At 39.4% G+C, this 22,519-nt stretch overlaps 1 protein-coding gene across 2 annotated transcripts; it reads right to left on the reverse strand.

Annotated features, from left to right (window-relative positions):
• Positions 1 to 431: 431 nt before the first annotated feature.
• Positions 432 to 22,467, reverse strand: DNAAF2 (dynein axonemal assembly factor 2). 2 transcript variants are annotated; one of them, XM_034433329.3, is made up of 3 exons: positions 19,696 to 22,467; positions 6,842 to 6,985; positions 432 to 2,969 (listed from the first exon to the last, which is right to left on the reverse strand). In XM_034433329.3, exons 1-3 carry the CDS (start codon positions 21,940 to 21,942, stop codon positions 2,484 to 2,486), a joined length of 2,877 nt encoding a protein of 958 aa, XP_034289220.2. In that variant the 5' UTR covers positions 21,943 to 22,467; the 3' UTR covers positions 432 to 2,483. The 2 variants fall into 2 exon arrangements, with proteins under 2 accessions (XP_034289220.2, XP_034289219.2); XM_034433328.3 differs by having other exon boundaries at positions 432 to 2,972.
• Positions 22,468 to 22,519: the final 52 nt, after the last annotated feature.

The following is a 22,519-nucleotide window of genomic DNA, read 5'->3' on the forward strand; positions in this document are numbered from 1 at the left end:
TTGTTTACTGGAAATAAGAGGTTTTTTTTACAACTGATCTAGTCCCTTTTATAAGATATTCCCAACATCTTCAAACTTGTTTTTAACAAAGATAAATATTATAGATACAATTGTATCTGGGGGGGGGGCTTGTCAGTCCTTCGCTATTCAATGTCCATGAGTTTTCAAAAGTTAGTTTTTAAGTTTGTTTTGTAACTTACTCCCCCCCCTTTTTTTTTTCTTTACAGTATGATCCTCTGCTCATTCAGTATTCCATTTCTATAACCTTTTACCCGGCTTGCTTGAAATTTGATACCTTAATACCTGCAAAAAGCATTATCTTATTTTCTATGTGCTTATAAGAGAAAAATGAAATTGATTTCTTTTAATGTAGAATTATGCAGCTTTTTTAATTATGCCAAAATAAAAAAATCATGTTTTTGTAATACAAGTTTCAATGGTCTGATAGGATCCATTTTATTTGAATTAAATATCACAAATTAAAATTCTCAGTACAGAAATGTTATAATGCAATGCTAAAAATAACATGTAAACAGTTCTTTTTAAAAATATATTATTTACTTCCTATTGAAATAGTCTAATTTTTAGATTTGGCAGCCTAATATAATTATAGAGCATTGAATACAGAATCTGAATGTTAGAAAAATAACTAGAACATTCTAGGCTTAATACCCTAAAAAACCTTGCTTGGAAACGGTCACAATTTAATTAAACTACATGTTCAGCTCTACGATAGAATTTGTCTCAAATTTCTTCTGGCAACCCACATAAAAGTTCATTATGCCAACAAATGTCCTAAAATACATCTTTAGTTTTTAATAAAAGAAAATCCAAAATTTATTACTTGTCCAAACAGATAACAGAAATAACTGGGACAAACTAGCTTAGTCTTTAAAATATATTTTTGATAAATTGTATTTTAAAAGTGAGATCCAGGTCGTATTAAACTAGGAGGAATTAACAGAAAAACTACAACAGCTTTCCGTATCTTGTTTTTTTGCCTTTCTGAAATAAAGATATTTTTTAGGATTACAAAAGGAAGGATTTATTAGATTTTACAAAATTTCTTACTACAGTTTCATTTGAATATGCAGACAGAACTTTTAAGATAAATAGATGAAAGACTGCAAACTGTTTTAAATCATTCTTATTTAGAAGTGAGTTTTGTTAAAATTTCTGGTTTGTAATATCTGCAAAATGGAACAATCCAGTTAAAACTAAGCATAACTAGGAACCACATGTCACTGATGAAAGTTCATTTACTTCATGGAAACTTTAATCTTGACTTTGTAGTGTTTGCTCTGTGCGCTGTCGCTTGCTAATTTCCAGTAAATTATCAACAGCACCAAGGCCATTTTCCACCTAATGGATAATTCTGGGGCATAATTAGAAGTTGGCTTAAGCAAGGAAATTTAATTAAGTTGACATTTAGAACAGTTCTCTGTTATTGCGTACTGTGTAGTTTTGGATATAATGATAGTTTAACTGGATTTCAATAAGACAGTTTTAATGTTGTGATCTGCATATTCAAAAGGATAACAATTTCAAATACATACAGTAGTATCTAAGAATATATTTTTATGGAGGTACCTATCTTATTGTTTGCATAGGTAAGTCTTTCCATGATTATTTAATGACATTACTTACACTTACATGACTTACACGTGACAAAAACAGACTGAACCTGCCACTGGTTGTTGTGACAAAATAGGACAATGCTTACAAAATGTCTTTAAATTAAGCTTTTAAATTCTTTGAAAATTTAAGTAAATGAAATTGACAATCCGGCAGCATTAGAATCCTAGCCATGTTACAAATAAATCCATTTGGTTTCAATGATTTCATTTTACAATTACCACTTTTTCATACCACTTGAAGAATTTCCCCAATGTGACTGAGACATTACAAGGGCTCCCAAAAAACTGAAAAAATTAGCAATTAATTAGTAATGAATTGTTAATAATCTTTATTCTCTTCCCTACCTGTAGGATGCTAGTTAACATGAGAACACTCAAGCTGTGTAAATAGTTGAAAGCAATCTAACAGCAAAGGCTGTGTGTAAAATGTCATCTAGTTTTGGAGAACGTTTAATGGTTATTATTTGCCATTTGGCTGAAAACTGGAGAAAACAGAAGAATGGGATATTAAGCAAAACATGTTTACAGTTTACTTATAAGTCAAGGTGTTTGCAGATTTTTTGCACATTCTGCATGCTTTCCTAACTTGTGCCATCTAATTCGGATCAGGATTTGCCTGAGAAATCTGTTTAGCTTCAATGAACTGCCCATTTCTTTTTGAAATTCAGTAACAAATTGGTCACATCTGAATCTTACAACTAAATTAAGAAACAAGCAGTTTCTGTTCCTTTTTTCTTCCAGCAATTGAATTTCAATTTCTGTATAGCTTTGACTTTTTGTATACTTTATAGTAAGTGCAGAATTTGAGGTAGCTGAAGACTCAGGTAAGAGTCTTATGAAACTGATTTAATCCAGTTCATACAGCAAAGCATTTTCAAAGGTGGCTGCACACTGTGTTCTGTGACAGCTTGTATATTCCACGCTACCATCTTGCATGTTAGTTTCCTTTAACACAGTGGGAGCTAACCTGTTCAACTCTTTGTTCTGTGAGGACTTCTTCTGTTCATTCACTTCCTCTCCCTCCTGGAGCTCAGCTTGCACTGAGGACGTGGCTCTTTTGCTTGTTGCAAAAGTAAGTCCTGACTCATGTAATTTATTTATCTGCAACTTCCCCAGAATCCTCCCACTGGGATCACCAGGGTCAAGCTCCATACAATAGCTTGATCCCTTGCCAACTTGCCCCATTGCCTGCATAGCTACAAATGAACCTGAAACACTCTTGGTTTGTTCAGAGGAATTTTCTTCATCTGTTAAAAGTTTGCCATCTTCTTGTTCTTGTTCACTGCCCTCTCTTTTTTCTCTTCTGCCAAGTTCGAGGCTACCATTCTCTATCTGCTGAGAGGAAGAGAGAAAACATTTCACTGTTTCAACCTAATAAACAAGCTCATTAACCAAACCAGAATAACTTGCATTTCCTCCTTGCCTGGTCTTATCACACACACATCTGTGTTACTATCTTCTTGTTATACTTCCTGTAAACATAGTTGGAGTGTTTCCTAACCCTGACAGCAGAATATAACTACCAAAATTGCTTCTAACCAAATTGCTTAGAAGCAATGTTGCATTATATCAGACAGGTGGTTGGTATGTATTTAGCAAAAAAAGAATCATGATTAATGTATACAAAATGTCTTCTGCCTATTCAATGCCTCAGTACCATATGGACATATGTTCCTGGAGAAATGTTATGATTCCAGTTGAAGAATTAGTTGATCTGCTTGGACTTTCAGCCTCTAATGTGCCATTTGGATCTACTTTGTTAATTATTTAAGTATTAAATGGCTATATTGATAGCCTAGCTCAATGAGAAATTTGATATGCTTCAGATGCTTGTGAGGAGGACAATTGGGAAGGGAAAGATGGACAAATATGCTTCTAAATTCTCAAAATCCAATTTACCTAGAAGTAAACTAATTATTCCCACTCAACAATGTTCATAAGCCTCCAATTATTATTATTTGCTAGCATCCTTCAAGGCTACATTCAAATTCTTATCGGACAAATCAAGTTGCTGTACTGCTTGAAATATTTCAGACTTAGATAAAGGTAAAGGTTTCCCCTGTCCAGTCATGTCCAACTCTAGGGGATTAGTGCTCAGGGTTGTCCGAAGACATTTTCCACATTTTCTGTATAGACAGCATGACTATATGCCAAAAGTGCACAGAATGCTGTTATCTTCCCACCAAAGTGGTACTTATTTATCTATTCTAGAGTCATGGTGGCGCAGTGGTTAGACTACAGGACTAATTCACTGCTCACTCCAGTAGTTCAATTCTAAGCAGCTCAAGGTTGACACAGCCTTCCATCCTTCCGCGGTCGGTAAAATGAGGACCCAGATTGTTGGGGGCAATATGCTGACGATAAGCCATTTAGAGAGGGCTGTAAAGCACTGTGAAGTGGTATATAAGTCTAAGTACTATTGCTATTGCTACTGTTACTCACATTTGCATATTTTCGAACTGCTAGGTAGACAGGAGCTAAGGCAAGTAACGAGAACTCACCATGTTGACCTAGGCCAGGGGTGTCAAACAAGGCCCGCAGGCCGATCCAGCACGTGATGGGATCGGATCTGGGGCCGTCCTGGAAAATGTAAGGGGCTGGCCCGTTTCACTTCGGCCCAGTCTACCCAATGTGAAGAGGAAACATTGGGCCAGCGTGGCTTCGACCCGGTCTACCCAGTGCGAAGAGGGGAAATATCGGGCCAGCGTGGCTTCGGCCCGGTCTACCCAGTGCGAAGAGGAAACATGCCAGCAGTTTGGAGAGTGGCATCAAGCTGGCCACGCCCACCTAGTTGACCATGCCCACCAGTTGGCCATGCCTGTCCGGCCCTCGGGATCAACCACAGCCCTGATGCGGCCCTCAATGAAATTGAGTTTGACACCCCTGACGTAGACTGTCAGCTATCCAGCTGACAAGCTTGGCGGCTTAGCCACTGAACCATCAGGCACTCCCAACAGTTCAGATTTTATTTCACTTTTATGGCCAAATAAAGTAGTGCATCTTAAACAATATGTCACCAAGCAATGGGCCTCATGTAATTATCTGACTAGATAATTGCACCCTAGTACAATCAGAGCTAGAATTTTTGACATAATTGACTTTAAGCTGGCAAGATATAAAAGCAGTATAATTTGTAAATGTTTGAAGAAAAAGAAAATATAATAGTTGTGAAACTATAATATATAATAGCAGAATCTGAAGCATTCTTATAAAAGAAAAAAAGCAGAGCTAGGATTCAAATGCAGTTGTTTGCTCTCCTTACAATTTTTTTGCTTACTGCAGTGTAGATTATTCTACACCAGTCTCAGCCAAGGAGCAAAGTCCAAAATGCAGCCTGGATTTTCCCAATCTGATTTAAGATAAAAACTGACTAACAGAAGGAGAATCTAAACAACACCTGCAAATATAATTTAGTATCATACAAAATTCAATGTATATTTCAGATAGAAAACTATATGTCTATTCAATAGTTCTTGCTGGCTTTCTTTCACTATTTCATTTACAATTTGAATATTAATTTACATTATAGAAATTGTTTTTCAGAGTGATAGGCTCTACAAACAAAGCCTGAGAAACCTGTGCACTTTCAAGGTAATAGGTGGCCGACCTAGAAAAAATCTAGCAAGAGAATACATACAGTATAACTATTTTGATGTACCTTGATACTCAAGTAATTAATCATAATTTAGAAGGAACTCTTAAATAATCATTCCCAGTAACCCTATCTTTTTATTACCATGTTTCCCTGAAAATAAGATCCTGTCTTCTATGTTTTTGAACCCTGAAATAAGCGCTTGGCCTTATTGCCATGTGCTCAAAAGCCCAATTGGGCTTATTATCAGGGGATGACTTATTTTGGGGGAAACAGGGTAGCATCCTGAATTCTACTCTACAAATAAATCTCACATCAATGTTCTATTATTATTCACCTTACGGTTTTCTTCAAAATCTTATCTAGCTACAGAATTTATATATATATCCTGTTACAAACTAAAATCTATACAGTACATAGCATATGCCAGTGATGGCTAACCTTTTTGCCATCGCATGCCAGGAGAGGGGGGGCAGGGGAGGGCTGCGCGCGCACGTGCCCACGCGCATGTGTGTGCAACCCGCTCCCCCCCCACTCCTGGCACATGATGGCCTGGTAGGCCCGTTTTTCTTTCTTACCTGGTTCCAAATCCTCTCTGTGTATCTGGGAACAGCGAAAACAGCCATTCCCACTCCCTTGGAGGCCCTACGGAGGCTGAAAGGGCCCATTTCCCAACTCCCGGTGGGACAGGAAGTGACATTTTTTGCTGTCCCCAGCCTCCAGAACCTCTCTAGGAGTCTGTAGGAGCCTCTCTAGGAGTCTGTAGGAGCCTCTCTAGGAGTCTCTGGAGGCTGGGGACAGGAAAAAAAACGTCACTTCCTGTCCCACCGGGAGTGGGGAAATGGGCCCTTTCAGCCTCCATAGGGCCTCCAAGGGAGTGGGAAAGGCTGTTTTCGCTGTTCCCAGATACACAGAGAGGATCTGGAGCCAGGTAAGAAAGAAAAACGGGCCTTCCCGACCCCACCCCCCCAGGCCCTCCAGAGGCAGGAAACAGCCTGTTTCCCTACTTCTGGTGGGCCCAGAAGGCCCAAAAATCAGCTGTCTGGCGTGCGCATGCGTCCCAGAGCTGAGCTGGCGGGCCCACTAATATGGCTCCACGTGCCACCTGTGGCACGCATGCCATAGGTTCGCCATCACGGGCATATGCATTCTTGTTTGGGGAGATGTAATGAGTTTAATTTAGCAGAGAAAAGGAAGATGGTCAATCAATTCTTATTAGTCCTGTGCAACATTCTGAGTGCGCAGGGATATGTACGTAGTATCAATTGACTCTTCCTAAACCAAACTCACCTTTTCTTAGGCGTGCGCAACAACTGTGTAGGGTAGCCACATAATACCAAGAAAAGATAGAATTGCTTTAAGAAGTTGGTGATAGCTGCTATGTGTTCTGAAACATCTTTTACCAATTTGAATCCAAGGTGCTGCTGCACAACCCTAGGTGCTTTATTTCTGAACAACACATACTGTACAGTATTCTACTTTCCAAATCACTGTTTATCATACAAAGAATAAGCCCTCAAGAACATTAAGCGGGACTGGTGAGAGTAACCATAGTGATAGATCCCCTCAGTTTCAGAACCAGATAATAGACATATGCTGAATAACCATTTACCTTTAATCTGATCTGGCTTTTGCCCTCAGAGACACCCAATACTTCAATTAATGGCTTGTGTTCCTTCTCCGATTGACTGGAGCAGCACATCCCTGGGTGACTGACAAACTTATCAACATTGTTTTCAGTGATAAACCACCTTTCCTAAAGGTAAAACAGATATGGAAGGATTTAAATTTCATTTCAAATTAAAAACATTTGTTCTGAAGACACCACAACCACTACAATCGCAAGAGTTTCTTTTTTTATTTTTCTTCAAGGAGACGTTCATGATGCAGGGAACCTTAGAGAAAAAAAGGACCCAATAATTTTTCTCTTACAATTGCCATACATTCTGAAGCAGCTTCTTTACTCTGCTGCTCTCCAGATGTGAAGGACTTCCTTCAAAGAACTTCCTTGCCATGCAGGAGAGATTTTAGCCACTTTTCCAATAAAAAATGTTAAACAACCACATAAAAGTATAACACTAGTTCAGTTCTAGCTTCAATTCTCAAGAATATTTTGGTATTAAAATATACTTTTTAGTACTTTTGTACTAACAATATTAAGATGTATTGAAACCAAATGGATTTATTTGTAACATAGCTAGGATTCTAATGCTGCCGGATTGTCAATACTTTTTAGTACTTTTAAGCAACATTATATGCTAACTTACGGAGAATTTTTTAATATTTTAAAATGGCTACAAAAATATTATTGAGAATTGAAGCTAGTAACAAAAAAGCAGTAAGGAATATGTGCATCTTTATTTTTTTATTTATTTAATCTAATTTTTATACCGCCCTTCTCCCGAAGGACTCAGGGCGGTGCACAGCCAAGAAATAAAACAAACATATATAAAATTAAAAGCAATTTAAAAAACATATTAAATAATTTGGTCCCGATATCATTAAAAAATTAAAACAACCCATTAAAATTAATGTTTAGGCCAGCCCAGCTTGTTGGAACAATAACGTCTTGAGGGCACGGCGAAAGTTGCGTAGGTCAGGGATCATCCGTATCTCCGGGGGCAATTCATTCCAGAGGGCGGGTGCCCCCACAGAGAAGGCTCTCCCCCTGGGGGTCGCCAGTCGACATAGTTTGACCGACGGCACCCTGAGGAGTCCCTCTCTGTGCGAGCATACTGGCCGGTGGGAGGCTATAGGTAGTAGAAGGCGATCTCGTAAGGGTCTTATGTTATTCAAAAAAGAGGTAGTGTTCTTATTTGCGTAGATTTTGTAACTTTTGAAATACTGTGATTTTTTAACATGCATTGATTTATTTACTATACATGCATCCGAAATAAATTATTACAAACACTTTAAGCAGAAATTGATTCAAGCATATGTAGGAAGTTAGCACCCACCCCTTTCCTGGAAGAGTGAAATATTTTAGGAAATATGAAAAAGGCAGAATATTATATTTCCCTGGATGAGAAATATGAGAAGCATATTTTACAGACAAAGCAGCTCCCACTTTCCTGCCCCACACTCTTTGTCAATGGGCCATTAAGGCCTGGGCCAGTCTATTCTATATAACAAAGATCTACCTCCTTCAGGCAGAGCCATAGTAGGAATTGCCAAAGATCCAAGAAAGATAGGATTAGCCCTCTACACAATAGCAGCAGAAACTCACCACATGTGACCTGGGAAGCACATGTGACCATCAGCCAGCAAGGCCCCCACCCCCTGGGAGTCTGACAACCAATCAGGATACTCTTTCTTCCAACACATATGTAAAAGATTGTAGCACAGAGCTGCAAACAAAACAAGTTCCAGACTGACTATGCAACTTTTGTCAGAAATGTATACCATTGCTCTGCTTTTCCCCATCATTACATCTTGATGCTAAAAAATGCTGGATTCATTTATTTGAATTCTGTTTTTATTATTTTTACAAATAACTCAAGGTAGCAAATGCACCTTCCTATTCTGAACCCAGATGTGACATTATCACATTTCCACTTTTTCTTCAGACTGAATATCCCATATTCCTTTCATTTGTTTTCAAAGAACATAACCTCAAGTACATCACCTTTATCACCCTCTTCTGACTTATCAATATCCTTCTGGAAATGTGTCCAGAACTATACACACAGGTTTGACCCCAAGCATCTTTGATACAGTAATTTTCTAATGTAACCGATAATTGCATTAGCCTTTATCTAGTACCAAATTAAATATTTCTCCTGAGGAGACTGCAGGCATTTAAAATTAGGATATATAGAGGGATTTAATTTAAGTGAAAATCACTTCACTGTCAAAAACAGCAGGTTGACAAAGAATGAAGATCTGGAGATCTCAAGGGCTTTTGTCAATCTTGACACATAGAAATTCAACTCTTTCAAGCAATGCAAAATGAAGGGGGTGGGAAGTGTTTGTAGAAGTTTCCCTGAGGCAATAGCACTGGTTAAAATGATAATAGCCCCAAGAGGCAATCCCAGAAAAAGCTTTTAAAAGCTTGATCAAGAGGTCAGCAATACACATTTTTTAAACAAAGAAAGAGGGGTGTGTCCCTTAAATATTAGTGGCTCTTCCACAAGGAGGCTCTATTTTGTCAGTAGTTAAAGCAGCAACATTTTAAAGAAAATAGATTTTTCCAAAAATTATCTGCTATTTATTCAAGATTCTTGTGAGATATCAAAAGAAATACATGCTTGGTAATCTTCGCAATAAATTGTTCAGGATTTAATCTTAACATTTGTATTTTCAAATATTATATACATAACTATACAATGCTGTTCCTTTCAGAGTAATCAATGTTTACTTAAAAAAAGAAAAAAACACTAGGTAAGAATAAAAAGCATTCACTTTTTCTCCATATCTTTCCATTCTAGCAAATTCTTGTTGGTTCTGTGGGAAGCCACACACACACACACCCCGCCCAGAAGAATAAAATATTTTGAGGAATATTTTTAAAAAGGCAGGATAAAATATTTCCCCTAAAAGAGAAATAAAAAATCTTAAGGGAGACAGAAACTCAGAGCCCCAAGCAGATACTGAGCTGGGGCAGCTTTTATAAATGCAGATTTAGTAATCCATTTACTCCCTGAAGCAAAGTCTAAACAAAGACAGAGTGTTAGGATTAGCCCTCACTCAAGATCCAAATCAGGACAAAGCCATTAAGCCATAATAGGAATTGCCCAACATCCTTTCAGAACATAAACTCCTTCATTGCATCATCTCAGAGCAGACCAAACTGCAACCAAACTTAGCTCTGACAAACACCTAGGATTTGTACTTTGCCTATAGAGCTGTGATGGCGAACCTATAGCATGTGTGCCACAGGTGGCATGCATAGCCATATCAGTGACCATGCGAGCTTAGCTCCAGCGCGTGCCAGCTCATTTTCGGGCCTTCTGGGCCCACCAGAAGTAGGGAAACAGGCTGTTTCCTGCCTCCGGAGGGCCTCGGGGGGGGTGGGGAAGGCCCGTTTTTTGCTGTCCCCTGCCTTCAGAGCCTCTCTATGAGTCTGGGGAGGGCGAAAACGGCCTTCCCCATCCCCCTGGAGGCCCTCCAGAGGCCAGAAATGGCCCATTTGCCAACTTCCGGTGGGACCGGAAGGCCCATTTTTTGCTGTCCCCAGCCTCCAGAGTCTCTTTAGGAGTCTGGGGAGGGCAGAAACGGCCTTTCCTACAACCCCGGAGGTCCTCCGGAAGCCAAAAACAGCCCATTTGCCAACTTCACAGTAAATCAATTTACTGTGATTTTTAAACTATAATTTATTACTAACCATTTTATATGAATCCATTCAATAATCGATGGCTGAACAACTGTGGTTTAGCATTGATATAAAAAAAGCCTAACTGGCAAAGTTAGTTTGTTTCATTAAACTGTAATTAAGACTAATCATTTTAAAAGATTTCTATGCTGACTTTATTATTTTTATAAATAACTCAAGGCAGCAAACATTAACAAATATAGCTAATACTCCTTCCTCCTCTTATTTTCCCCACAACAACACTGTGAGGTGAATTGGGCTGACAGAGAATGGCCCCAAATCACCCAGTTGGCTTTCATGCTTAAGGCAAGACTCCGTTTCCTTATTTTTAGCCTGCTGCCTTCATCAGTAGACAAAAATGGCTCTATTCATTTTTTCATTCTTTTGTCCAGGTTCTATAAACAATTTATCAATACCTCATGACTTCAACAAGAGCAGATGAACAAATTTCTCTGTGGGGTGCCACAGCGGTCGGCCCTCTTACCCCTTTTGTTCAACATTTATGTGAAGCCACTGGGTGAGATCATCTGTGGTTTCGGGGTGCAGTACCATCAGTACGCTGATGACACTCAGCTGTACATCTCCACCCTGGACCATCCCAATGATGCCCTTGACGTGATGTCCCGGTGTCTGGAGGCCGTGCGGATCTGGATGTGGAGAAACAGGCTCAAGCTCAACCCATCCAAGATCGAGTGGCTGTGGTTTCCGGCATCCCGATATAGTCAGTTGGTGCCATCTCTGACTATTGGGGGCGAGTCGTTGGCCCCCACGGAGAGGGCTCGCAACTTGGGTGTCCTCCTGGATGCACGGCTGTCCTTAGAAGAACATGTGACGACCGTGGCCAGGGGGGCTTTCTATCAGGTTCGCCTGATTCGCCAGTTGCGTCCCTTTCTGGATCGGGACACCTTGCGCACGGTCACTCATGCCCTCGTCACTTTCCGCCTGGACTACTGTAATGCTACATGGGGCACCCCTTGAAGAGCACCCGGAGGCTCCAACTGGTCCAGAATGCGGCCGCACGGGTGATTATGGGAGCGTCATGGCGCTCCCATGTGACACCTCTCCTGTGTGAGCTGCACTGGCTTCCGGTGGCCTTTCGGGTGCGATTCAAGGTGTTGGTTACCACCTTTAGAGCACTCCATGGCTTAGATATCTATGAGACCGTCTTCTGCTGCTGAGTGCCTCCCACTGGCCAGTACGCTTCCACAGAGAGGGGCTCCTAGGGTGCCGTCGGTCAAACAATGTCGACTGGCGGTCCCCAGGGGGAGAGCTTTCTCTGTGGGAGCACCTGCCCTCTGGAACGAGCTCCCCCCAGAGATACGGACGATCCCAGACTTAAGAACTTTTCACCGGGCCCTAAAGACTTTATTTCACCAAGCCGGGCTGGCCTAATTTTTAAATTTTTAAATTGTTTAATTTTAATCTGAATTTTAATGGGGTATTTAAACTGTTGAGCCAAATTATTTAATTTATTTTAAATTGCTTTTAAATTTTGTATTTTGTGTTTTTACCTTTGGCTGTTCACCGCCCTGAGTCCTTCGGGAGAAGGGTGGTATATAAATTTTAAAATAAATAAATTTTAAAATAAATAAATAAATAAATAAATAAATAAATAAATTCCCCTAATAAATCTGTTCTTATTTTTTGTTTATTAGATGTAACATGGTTTTACTACTATTTCATCTAAGCAAGTATGGCTGTACCACAATATAGTACAGTATGTTCTGTCAAAAAAGCAGGCAAAATAATTTTGCTGTAATGTGAATAAATGGAGCAAGAATGGGAAAAGTGATTTAGAGGATATAGAGAAAATTACGGTAGTTTTTCAGGCATGTGTGCAATTATTTCAAGCCCAAATACAAACTTTTGTTAATTTTCTTTCTTATGGGCCACCATTAAATCGGTACAGTTTACCTTTGATTTCTTCGTGTTCAATGCAGAACTGCACTGTACTGCTCATTGTAATTTTTCATTGTCAGTGTTAAAGATTTTGTGTTTTTTGTAAGTCTTCAGAAGCTTAAGTGAAATATCTAAGAAATACTGAGAACATTCTTTCAAGTTTTTGATTGGAACGTAGCTGGTTACAGTACTAATACTCCTTGTCTTATGATCAAAATTGAGCCCAAAATTTCTGTTGCTAATTAAGACAGTTTAAATGAGTTTTTGTCCCATTTTACAATATTTCTTACAACGGTTAAGTGAATCACTACAGTTTTAAGTTAGTAACGTGGTTCTTAAGTGAATGTGGCTTTCCCATTGACTTTGCTTGTCAGAAGGTCACAAAAGAGAATGACAGAACCCTGGAGCATTGCAACTGTCATAAATATGAGTCAATTGCCAAGTATCTGAATTCTGATCACATGACCACTGGGATGCTGCAAAGATCATAAGTGTAAAAAATGGTTGTAAGTCACTTTTTTCGGTGTCATTGTAACTTCAAATAGTCACTAAATGGACTCCTGTAAGTTGAGGACAACCTGTACTATGATTTCTGCATGAAGGAATAAACTTGTTTTCCCATGCAGGCTGAAAATATACAAATGTCAACATGATGCCAGCCATAATGAAGCAAGATATAATCATCTGGATTAATTTTCTCAAATGAGAACTAGAAATATTTGCAGTGTTCAAAAAGTATTTCAGATGCTACCATTAAATCTCAATCTATTATATCAATCAAATAAGCGTTTTAAAAAACTATAACAAATACATGTTCAATAAAATCAGCAATGTCAATCATAAGTAGAATTATCTATTGCAATATGTCAAATTGACTATGTAAAATAGTTATTTTCAGAAAATTTGTTGATTTATACAATTCATTAGACAGAGCACTCATTGCAGCTTATATGTATGTATATATGCAATAAACTGAAAAAAAAAGTGCCGCTATTTGAATTACTTATACTAGAAGAACAAATCCTCTGGGAAGAGATGCCAAGTATTTTCTTCATCAGATAGCAAATCCAACATTCCCTGTTCCTTCATAAGAATTCTATTGAATGCACTTTTACTTGAAGCTTATTTGGATTCTCTGCTTATCTTTACTTCTACTTGTCTGTTTCTATAATATATAAATCCAAAGTTAAGATTGGAAATGCCTAGACAAAAAAAGGACAGAATTGATATAATATCAGCCAATAGTACTACACGTCATTTTTCCTAAATTATTAAATGTTCCACTAATGTAGGTAATATTGATGGGACAGGATACATTTCAAAATTCAATCCTTTTTCTTTATACATGGAACATTTGAATAGGCAAAAAAACAGCCATAGGCAACAAAGTTAATAATAGTAGATATATAGGTCAACCAAAACTTCATGTCTCAGGAAACAATTATCCAGCTCACACCAGCAATCAAATTTTGGGTGTTTCAATGCTAACAATAAAAGGCATGGATATATGAGCCTACCCCAATCTCTATATGGTTCTACATGCTGAAAATCTTACCTGACTTCAGTGAAGTAAAGACAGTTATTTGTAATTTTATCTTCATTGTGAAATCCTCATACCAATGGCAATATTTGTAATAAATTCATAGGTTCAGTAAACCATTAATGACTTTGCAGCAGCCTCTGATAAAAACACCAGAGTTATTTGTGTACCTCCCTGTCATCACTGATCCGTAATGAAAAAGGAAGTTATTTGTGTACCTCCCTGTCACCACTGATCCGTAATGAAGAAAATAAAACGGACAGATCTTTTTATTCAAAAGAACACTTGACTTTTGAAACTCCATTTAACAAATTAGTAACCTTTGAGTAGATGAAAAATTATATTGCCTCTCCAATGGACACAGCATTTACAAATGTTTACAGAGGCAAACTGTCATTATACAGAACTCTCTCAAAAAAATTAATCAATTTTCCCAACTAATGGGTACATACTGAATGACGAGACCAAAGTTCAACAAGTCATGGAACTAATTACTATTACAAGAAGAAGAAAAAACTTTTCCACAGTGGTTGGCAAAATGTGGAAGGAATGAGAGAGAAATCAGGCCAGTCTTCAGTAATACCAGAATAAAAATAAGGAAGATTGTCAGAAAAGGTAAACAGAAATCCTAATAACAAAGAAGCATGCCAAATGTTGCAGAAAAGTGATTTACAACCATTTTTCACACTTATGACCTTTATAGGATCTCCATGGACATGTGATCGAAATTCAGACATTTGGCAACTGACTCATATTTATGATGGTGATAGTGTCTTGGGGGTCATATGATCACCTTTTGTGATATTCTGACAAGCAAAGTCAATGAGGAAGCCAGGTTTACTTAACAACCATGTTACTAATTTAAAAACTGTAATGATTCACTAAGCAACTGTGGCAAGAAAGTTATGAAAAGAAGCAAAATTCACTTAACAATTATCTCAATTATCAACAGAAATCTTGGGCTCAATTGTGATTGTAAACTGAGGACTACTTGTAGTTATCAGAAGTATGTATTTCATTAGGAGGAAACTGGAAGCATTGTGGTGAGACTGGCTGGGAAATAGTGGGGTCTGACGAGCCCCATGAAAATCCAGCCAGACAAACCATTGTCGGGGGGTCTTCGGACTGGAACCGTCCTGTAGGGACGGTGAAGAAGGAGAGGTGCCTCGGACAACCAAGAGGAATAGACAAGTTCCTCGAAAGGTCAGAGGCAGCTCTTCGAACCGGCGGTGGGGGTGGGGGCCATTAAAAACGATTGGTTTGAAGCTGGGGCAACTGGAATAACATTTTGTGCAGGAGCGGTGTCTGAACGGAGTATTGGTACTGGGTGAGTGATTGGCCAACTCACGGGTAAAATTATGGGAGCGAGTGGGCGCTCCCATGTGACACCTCTCCTGCGCGAGCTGCATTGGCTCCCGGTGGACTTCCGGGTGCGCTTCAAGATACTGGTTACCACCTTTAAAGCGCTCCATGGCATCGGACCTGGGTATTTGCAGGACCGCCTTCTGCCGCCAATAGCCTCGCACCGGCCAGTACGCTCCCAGAGAGAGGGACTCCTCAGGGTGCCGTCAGCTAGGCAGTGTCGGCTGGCGACCCCCAGGGGGAGGGCCTTCTCTGTGGCAGCACCTGCCCTCTGGAACGATTTGCCCCCGGAGATACAGAGGATATCAGATCTCCGGGCTTTTCGCCGTGCCCTAAAAACTTTTTTCTTCCATCAAGCAGGGCTGGCGTGAACAAACCCCCCCCCCCATTTTTGAGATATTAGATTTTTTAATTGTTTAATGGGTTTTAGTTGTAAGGTTCTTAATGTTTGGCCAAAGGGTATAATTCTTTTAAATTTTTAAATTTTGTATTGGATGTTTTTTACTTGGCTGTGCACCGCCCTGAGTCCACTAGGAGAAGGGCGGTATACAAATTTAAATAAAATAAATAAATAAATAAAATAAAAAAGGAAATTTAAATTTTAAAAAAAACTTTAAAAGGTGTCCTGGTGAGGAAACGAGTGGCTAATTGGTACTTAAGAATTTTAATGGAGGGAGAAGAACAAAGAGGAAGTTTAAAAAAGAAAACTTAATATTGGATTTAAAATTGGATTTGGAGAAATCAAAACTAATACAAGAAAAAAGAAACCCTAGGGAAAGCACTTTTTAATGAGGATTTGAAGTATTTTTGACAGTTTTGATATTTAAGGAAGAAGAAGGAGGAGGGTAAAATATTAAAGCCCAAGAAAGGAATTTTTACAACTGGATTTAAAACTGAATTTGGAGAAATTAAAAACAATAAAAGGAAAAGAAATTTGAGAGAAAGTATTTTCTATGTGGATTTAAAATACTTTTGTAAGCTTGATACTTTGTTGTTCTGAGAATTGTGGATTGGAGAGAGACATCTTGCTGGTGGAAAGAAAGCACTATCGATTGGCCTGAAAATGGAAAGAAATAACCAACAGTGACCTTGAAGAACTGAGAGAAACTTTAAGGAATATTTGTTTCTTTTTAAACTACTCGGTCTCGACTTTCAAAGGAAGTAAAAAACAATAAAGTTTTAAATTGGAGTGGATTGGACAAACATTTTTACTGGATATTATCTGGAAATAAAAAAGAGATCATATGGACTTAAATCTTAATTAAATATAAATTAAAATAATAATTTTTTAAACTGACAATATGGAGTCTTGAATGTGTGAGGAATTAATTGAGATGCTTAAAAACGTGTGTGAATCAATAAAGGGCAATAATATTTATTGTGTGTGAAATATTTATTGTGTGTGAAATTTATTAGTGTGAAATATTTATTTATTTGAAATTTGTGTGTTCTAACACACGTTAGAACACACAAATCAGGAAAAATAATATAAATGAGAAGCAAGAAAATAATATTGAAGGAAAAGGAATCGAAAGTAAAAAGTTAGATGATTACACTGGGATTTACAGTGGCAAAAAAAGAATGGATGGGGGGAATATTTTCCAAAAAAGAATCAATCAAAGGGAAGAGAAGGAAATGGAAAAAGATTAGGTAAAAGCTTGGGGAGAATTATGCGAGTAATAGACTCAAAAGTTAGAGAGAGGATGTAGGAGAAAAGATACAATAAATATAAAAAGAAGAAGAAGAAGATAAGAGAATGGGATGGAGGGAGAAAATTATTAAGAAGTGGAATTTTAAAGAGACCAAGAGAAAATGGTTAAAAGAGGAAGAATAGTGGAAAGGAGGAAGGAAAATAAGGTATATATTAGTAGACCTAAGGGAACTGTATTAACATTAGTAATTGTGAATGTAAGAAGTAAATATGATGATGTATACTGTGTATTGTAAAATGGAACAGCAGATGAAATATGAAGTGGTAATTTGGTTCAATCATGAAAATAACTGAAAACAAGAGACAAAATTGAAATGTAAAAAAGTGATGGGGATTTTGAAATAATTTGTAAATGATGAAATAAAATAATTGATGCTATAAAAATCAGGAATTAAGGGCAGATAGTGATATTGCTTATTATGTACTAAGAAGAGATTAAGATAAGATGTGGAAGGTCAATTAAGTTAAAGGGTTTCAATGTAAGAATTGAATAAGATGAAGTACATTGTTTATAGTCAAAAAGTGTGATGGGGATTTTGAGAAACACACAAATGGAGGAATAAGAATTAATTGAAGTAATGCTAAGAAATTAGGATTTAATTGTGGATGGTGATATTGTTCATATATTATGTATTAAGAAGAGATTAAGATAAGATAAAAAAAGTAGGGAAAAAGAATATTATGGCAGAAATTGAAATATGTAAATTGTATTTGGAAAAAACAAAAAAGATTGAAATAGATTATAAAAATCAATATATAACTATGTTATAAGTTGTATAAGCTGTGACCTGCTCAATACTTTGTTCATAAAATATGTGGAAAATTTTTTTTAATAAAACCTGTTCAAAAAAAAAAGAGTATGTATTTCATTAATTGAAACAATTTCACTGGTGGCTGCTCCATTTTTTTAAACTTAATATAAAGGGCTGGTCAGTAACCTTGAAATCCTAAATGACTTGAAACAATTAAACATGACTATAGTATATCTTACATACTAGCTGTCCATATACTTAGATCCCTTAGATCAGGGGTCCCCAACCTAGTCCACTAAATTAGCCCACGGACTGTGGGGGACTGGTCTGCACAAGCAGCAGATGAGTTCGTGAAGCTCCAATTGTGGAAGTGGCGGGTGTGCATGAGAAACCATCCCTTCCACCCCTGCTGGCACCACCAGGCCACAGAGCCAGAAAAGTTGAGGACCACGGCCTTAGATGTTCTACTAACTACATGACAACTGGTTGGGATTGCAGTGGCTGTTCCTAGACTTTAAAATTCTCTTTCTACAGAGCTACATCGCATATTCATAGTGAATTTTCCAACAAAATAAAAAATCGTTTGTTTTATATCTAGTTTATATTTTCAAAATGAACAAAATAGAGCCTTGATGGTACAGTGGTCTAAGCACCCTGTTATTAACACAGCTGCCTGCAATTACTGCTGGTTCGAATCTCTCCAAGGTTCAAGGTTGACTCAGCCTTCCATCCTTTCTAAGGTAGGTGAAATGAGGACCCAGTTTGTGGGGGCAATAAGCTGACTTATTGTTTTTTGAATTGTTTTTCATTGTCATTTAGCAAAAGCAGATTTTAAACTGAAATTCCTATTTCACATATAGTATGATGAAACCAAGAATCTTAGAAGCTAGATTTGATTTGATTTCTCCTCCATCCCACAGACAATGGTGAAAAGGGAGAATGTTTAAGCCAGGGGTTTTATATAGGCATCTTCTGCTGGGAAGAATTTAGCATTACATGAAAAGTGTACCAAAACATAGAGCTTCTACAATCTAGAACTTTTTTATCAGTGATCTTGTGAGTGATTCAGTGTTCAGATTGTTTGACAGAAAAGGCAGATAAGAATTAAGAATGGGACAATATACCATAGAATATTAGTCTAAAGAGAGCAATGTATTAAATCAGTATTCTTTTTAACAAAACCTTGTCCCAAATGAAAATATTCCAGATTTCTAAACTCTACCTTGAAAGTCTGTACAGATTCCATATCCAATGAATGCTGCTACAAAAGGGAGAAGATAAATAAGAAGAACCTTATAACTTTCTAGTATTAAAAATTGAGCTAACTACTGCCATCAAGTAATAACTTTTATATCCAACTACAATATCAGCTGAGCAGTTAAAGAAAAACAGCAAAGGGAAACCACTGTTCACTCAGGCAGTGGCATAACTGTCTCTCTTTCCAATAGTCCAGTATTCTGATACATCTTATTTCTAAAGAGTCCTAACTATGATTTCCATTCACAGGACATCAAGCCACTATAAAAAATATCAGAAATGTACAGTAATTAAGCAATTACATATTTACTGCATCAAATAAAGCTACAACCTACAATACAGCTTTGAGAACCTGCTTCTTCGGAGTATATTTGCTATGCTGACCTTCACACTGTGATAACAAAATAGCAAACAAGTGTAAATTTGGTCAATCACTAATTTATTATATCAAACAATTGCTGAAAGAATTAAATTACTGGGTAAATTAGCTAAAACCTACTACCCCACATTCTGTACTGAAAGGATGAAATACATGTACAATTTTGAATTTTGAATGTACAATCCTGTATTTCCAAAGTGTATTTAAATACAGTAGTCTATAGGAGGCAACATAAAAATCTAAAAAGTAATTTACCTGTAAAGTAGCATAATTTGAACCAAAGTAAAACTTTGTCCAAATTCCAGTGGTTTCAGGTGATTTGGTGAGGATAATGACAACATTATTAGGTGATACATTAACTTCACTTTCTGGAGAAGATAATTTATTTTCAGGAAGAAACTGCAATAGGAAACTGTAGGAAATAGAGTCTCTGTTTGCAAAATTCACCGAGTAGTAATTTGTGCCCACTTCCCCTTGGAAACTCAGGGGAACAATATCTGGAACCTGTAAGAGGATCACCAAAGACTTTTCATCTTGAGTACAGTTAAAAGGAGGACACAGAGCGCTGGCAGGAGATATTGAAGGATCAGGAATGCAAGTAGAAGTTATATGAGTATCTACAGCAACTTCAAGCTTTTGTGAAGACTGAACTGAAGAAACAGTGGGTCTCTTTCCAGGATATAAAACAGAACGTTCCACGTGGTTAGTAGTAGTTGGGTTTGCTGTATCTGAGTTTCCAGAAAACTCTGTACTCTGATCTAGATTGTCAGTTGACAAAATTGTCTCCGAATGATCCAAGCTATCAGAGGGCCATTTACACGGGATTGTGCTGTTATCTGGACACAATGGGAGTTCAACATTAGCGATGTTGGGATTTTTATTAAGTTCCATGTCGGTACAGAGATGTTCCTGATTTAAAGAAACAGCAGGATCTATATGGAGCTTCCAAGTGAGGTCAGTATGCAGAGAGGTGGAAAGGGAATCTAAGCCGGTACCTTCAGGCTGTGCACCCAAGATCACGTTGTTACTGCTTCTGGTTAAATCCGGATCCCCTTCACTATTGTTCTCGCTGCACACGGGAAGTGCAGCACTAAATTCAGAAGCACAAGAAACGACGGGGTGTTCTTCTCCCGCATGCATCGAAAACTCCAGATTGTTACGTCTAGGGCGTTCGTGGGCACTGAGCGGAACTGGGCCGTTCAAATCAGAAAGAAAAGCAGCATCCACAGCATCATTGGTTGCAGCAACAGCCAAAGAGGGCGTCGGAGTTATTTCTACGTCGGACGCAAGAACGGGAAGCGGCTGCTCAGAACAGCTGGTCTTTTGACACACTTCCGCACCGTCCTTATCCGGGCTGATGCAGCTGTCTTCTGGCAGCTGCTCCTCGTTTTCCGGCGAAGCCTCGATTTGCTCCTCCGCAGCTTGAACGCTGAAAGGAAACCCCGGGTCAGGCTTCCGCGAAACCGGCAAGACGACCACCAGTTGTTTCTTGGCTTTGTTGAAGGTGGCCCGGCCACGGCTCTCGTCCACTGCGTAGGGCAACGGGACGCGCAGATGGTAGGCAGCAGGGCGCTGCGAGTCCAGCTGGAGTTCCTGGCCAAGGATCTCCAGCTGGGCCTGGGCGGCAGAGCTGAGCAACGGCAGTTCAATGGTCATCACCAACTCGCGGGGGATCGGGCTAGGCGTGGAGTCCCGGCTGTTGCGATAATCCTGAAGGTCGACGTAGGAGCGGTGCCGGAGACTCCACTGCGGAGTGGTGGCAGGCGAGGGTTGCTTCGGCGGAGGGGGTCTCGGAGCTTCGTATTGCGGGCTGGGCGGCGGATAGGTGTAGGGCGAAGGGAAAGGCGGCAAGGGGGAATCGTCTGGCTCTCCAGCCTCTTCTGGGGACGGTCGAGCTCCTGCGGCCAGCGGCGTCCGGAGCAGCGTGGCCTGCGGAACGCCCTTATACTTGATGCGGTTGAGGGGGACGGCGTTCGTGCGGTCCAGTTGCGGGGAGAAATTTTTCTCTATCGCCTCCAACGCCGTGTCGTTCACCAGGCGGCGGAATTGAGTCATGCGGCCGGCCAAACTCAGGGTGCGCGGGTGGAAGACGACGTCGTAGACCAGGCGGCGTGGCCCACGCGGCTGTTTGCGGCTCAGTTCCTCGCGGCCCGGTGCTAAGGAGTGTGGCAGTAACCAGCAGGAACCTCCAGGCTCTGGCCGAAACTCCGGCCTCCCGATTAGCCGGTTGCTGCAGATGTTGATGTAACAGCGCCGGCTACCACCCTGGCTCGTGCGCAGGACCCAACCGGGTGTGGGGTGGAGGAAGCGGGCTTCGACGCCCCGCTGCCGCTCCATAGCTATCACTTCGACCTCATAAATGGCCCTTTGTTCGGGATCGTTCAGTTCGGCCACGTATTCCGCGAAAAGAGTGCGGAATCCCTCCTCCTTGAAAGCGTTCGTCAGGCACTCGGCTTCTTCTCCTGTCAGATTCAAGTCCTCCAGGCCTAAATGGTTCGTCATGCCTGCAAAGCGGGCTTCGTTTCCTTTACTCGGCCGGCTCGACAGACAAGTTGCTCAAAGGGAGACGTCCTGGTCCCTGTAGATACCAAATCAAACGATGTGGCGGTTGCTAGCGCGTTTGTTGCCATGGAAACGTTCATAACAATATGGCGGGTCTGGTCTGTTGCCATAGCGACCACGGTAAACGGAATGGCGGTTCATCCCCTTTTGGAAGAGCTCTTGAGAGCGTGGACCTCTTTATGGCAAAGGGATCTTTGCCGGAAAATATAAGGAACGGGATCAGAGCCAAATTATTACAGATACTTGACAACGGATTAGGAACCTTCCAAACAACTGCCAAACTAAAATAGGAAAACAACTCAGCAGCAGGTGTAAAGTTGCCTGTCTATTAAGTGTAATAAGTCTTTTTAGAATCCAAACATCAAGTTTTGTTACCCCTGAACGTTTTTGGGGTAGTGCAGCAGAATAGACTCGGCCCTCAGTTCTCTTATTTGCCTAGAAGACAAGAAATAAGCTGCTGGTATCAAGAACAGCTATTGTATCTGTTTTATTTCAAATACCTTCCTTCCTTGGCTGA

Source organism: Pantherophis guttatus, chromosome 1, assembly GCF_059756535.1.
Source record: "Pantherophis guttatus breed Tessera chromosome 1, ASM5975653v1, whole genome shotgun sequence".
NCBI classification, from domain to species: Eukaryota; Metazoa; Chordata; class Lepidosauria; order Squamata; family Colubridae; genus Pantherophis; species Pantherophis guttatus.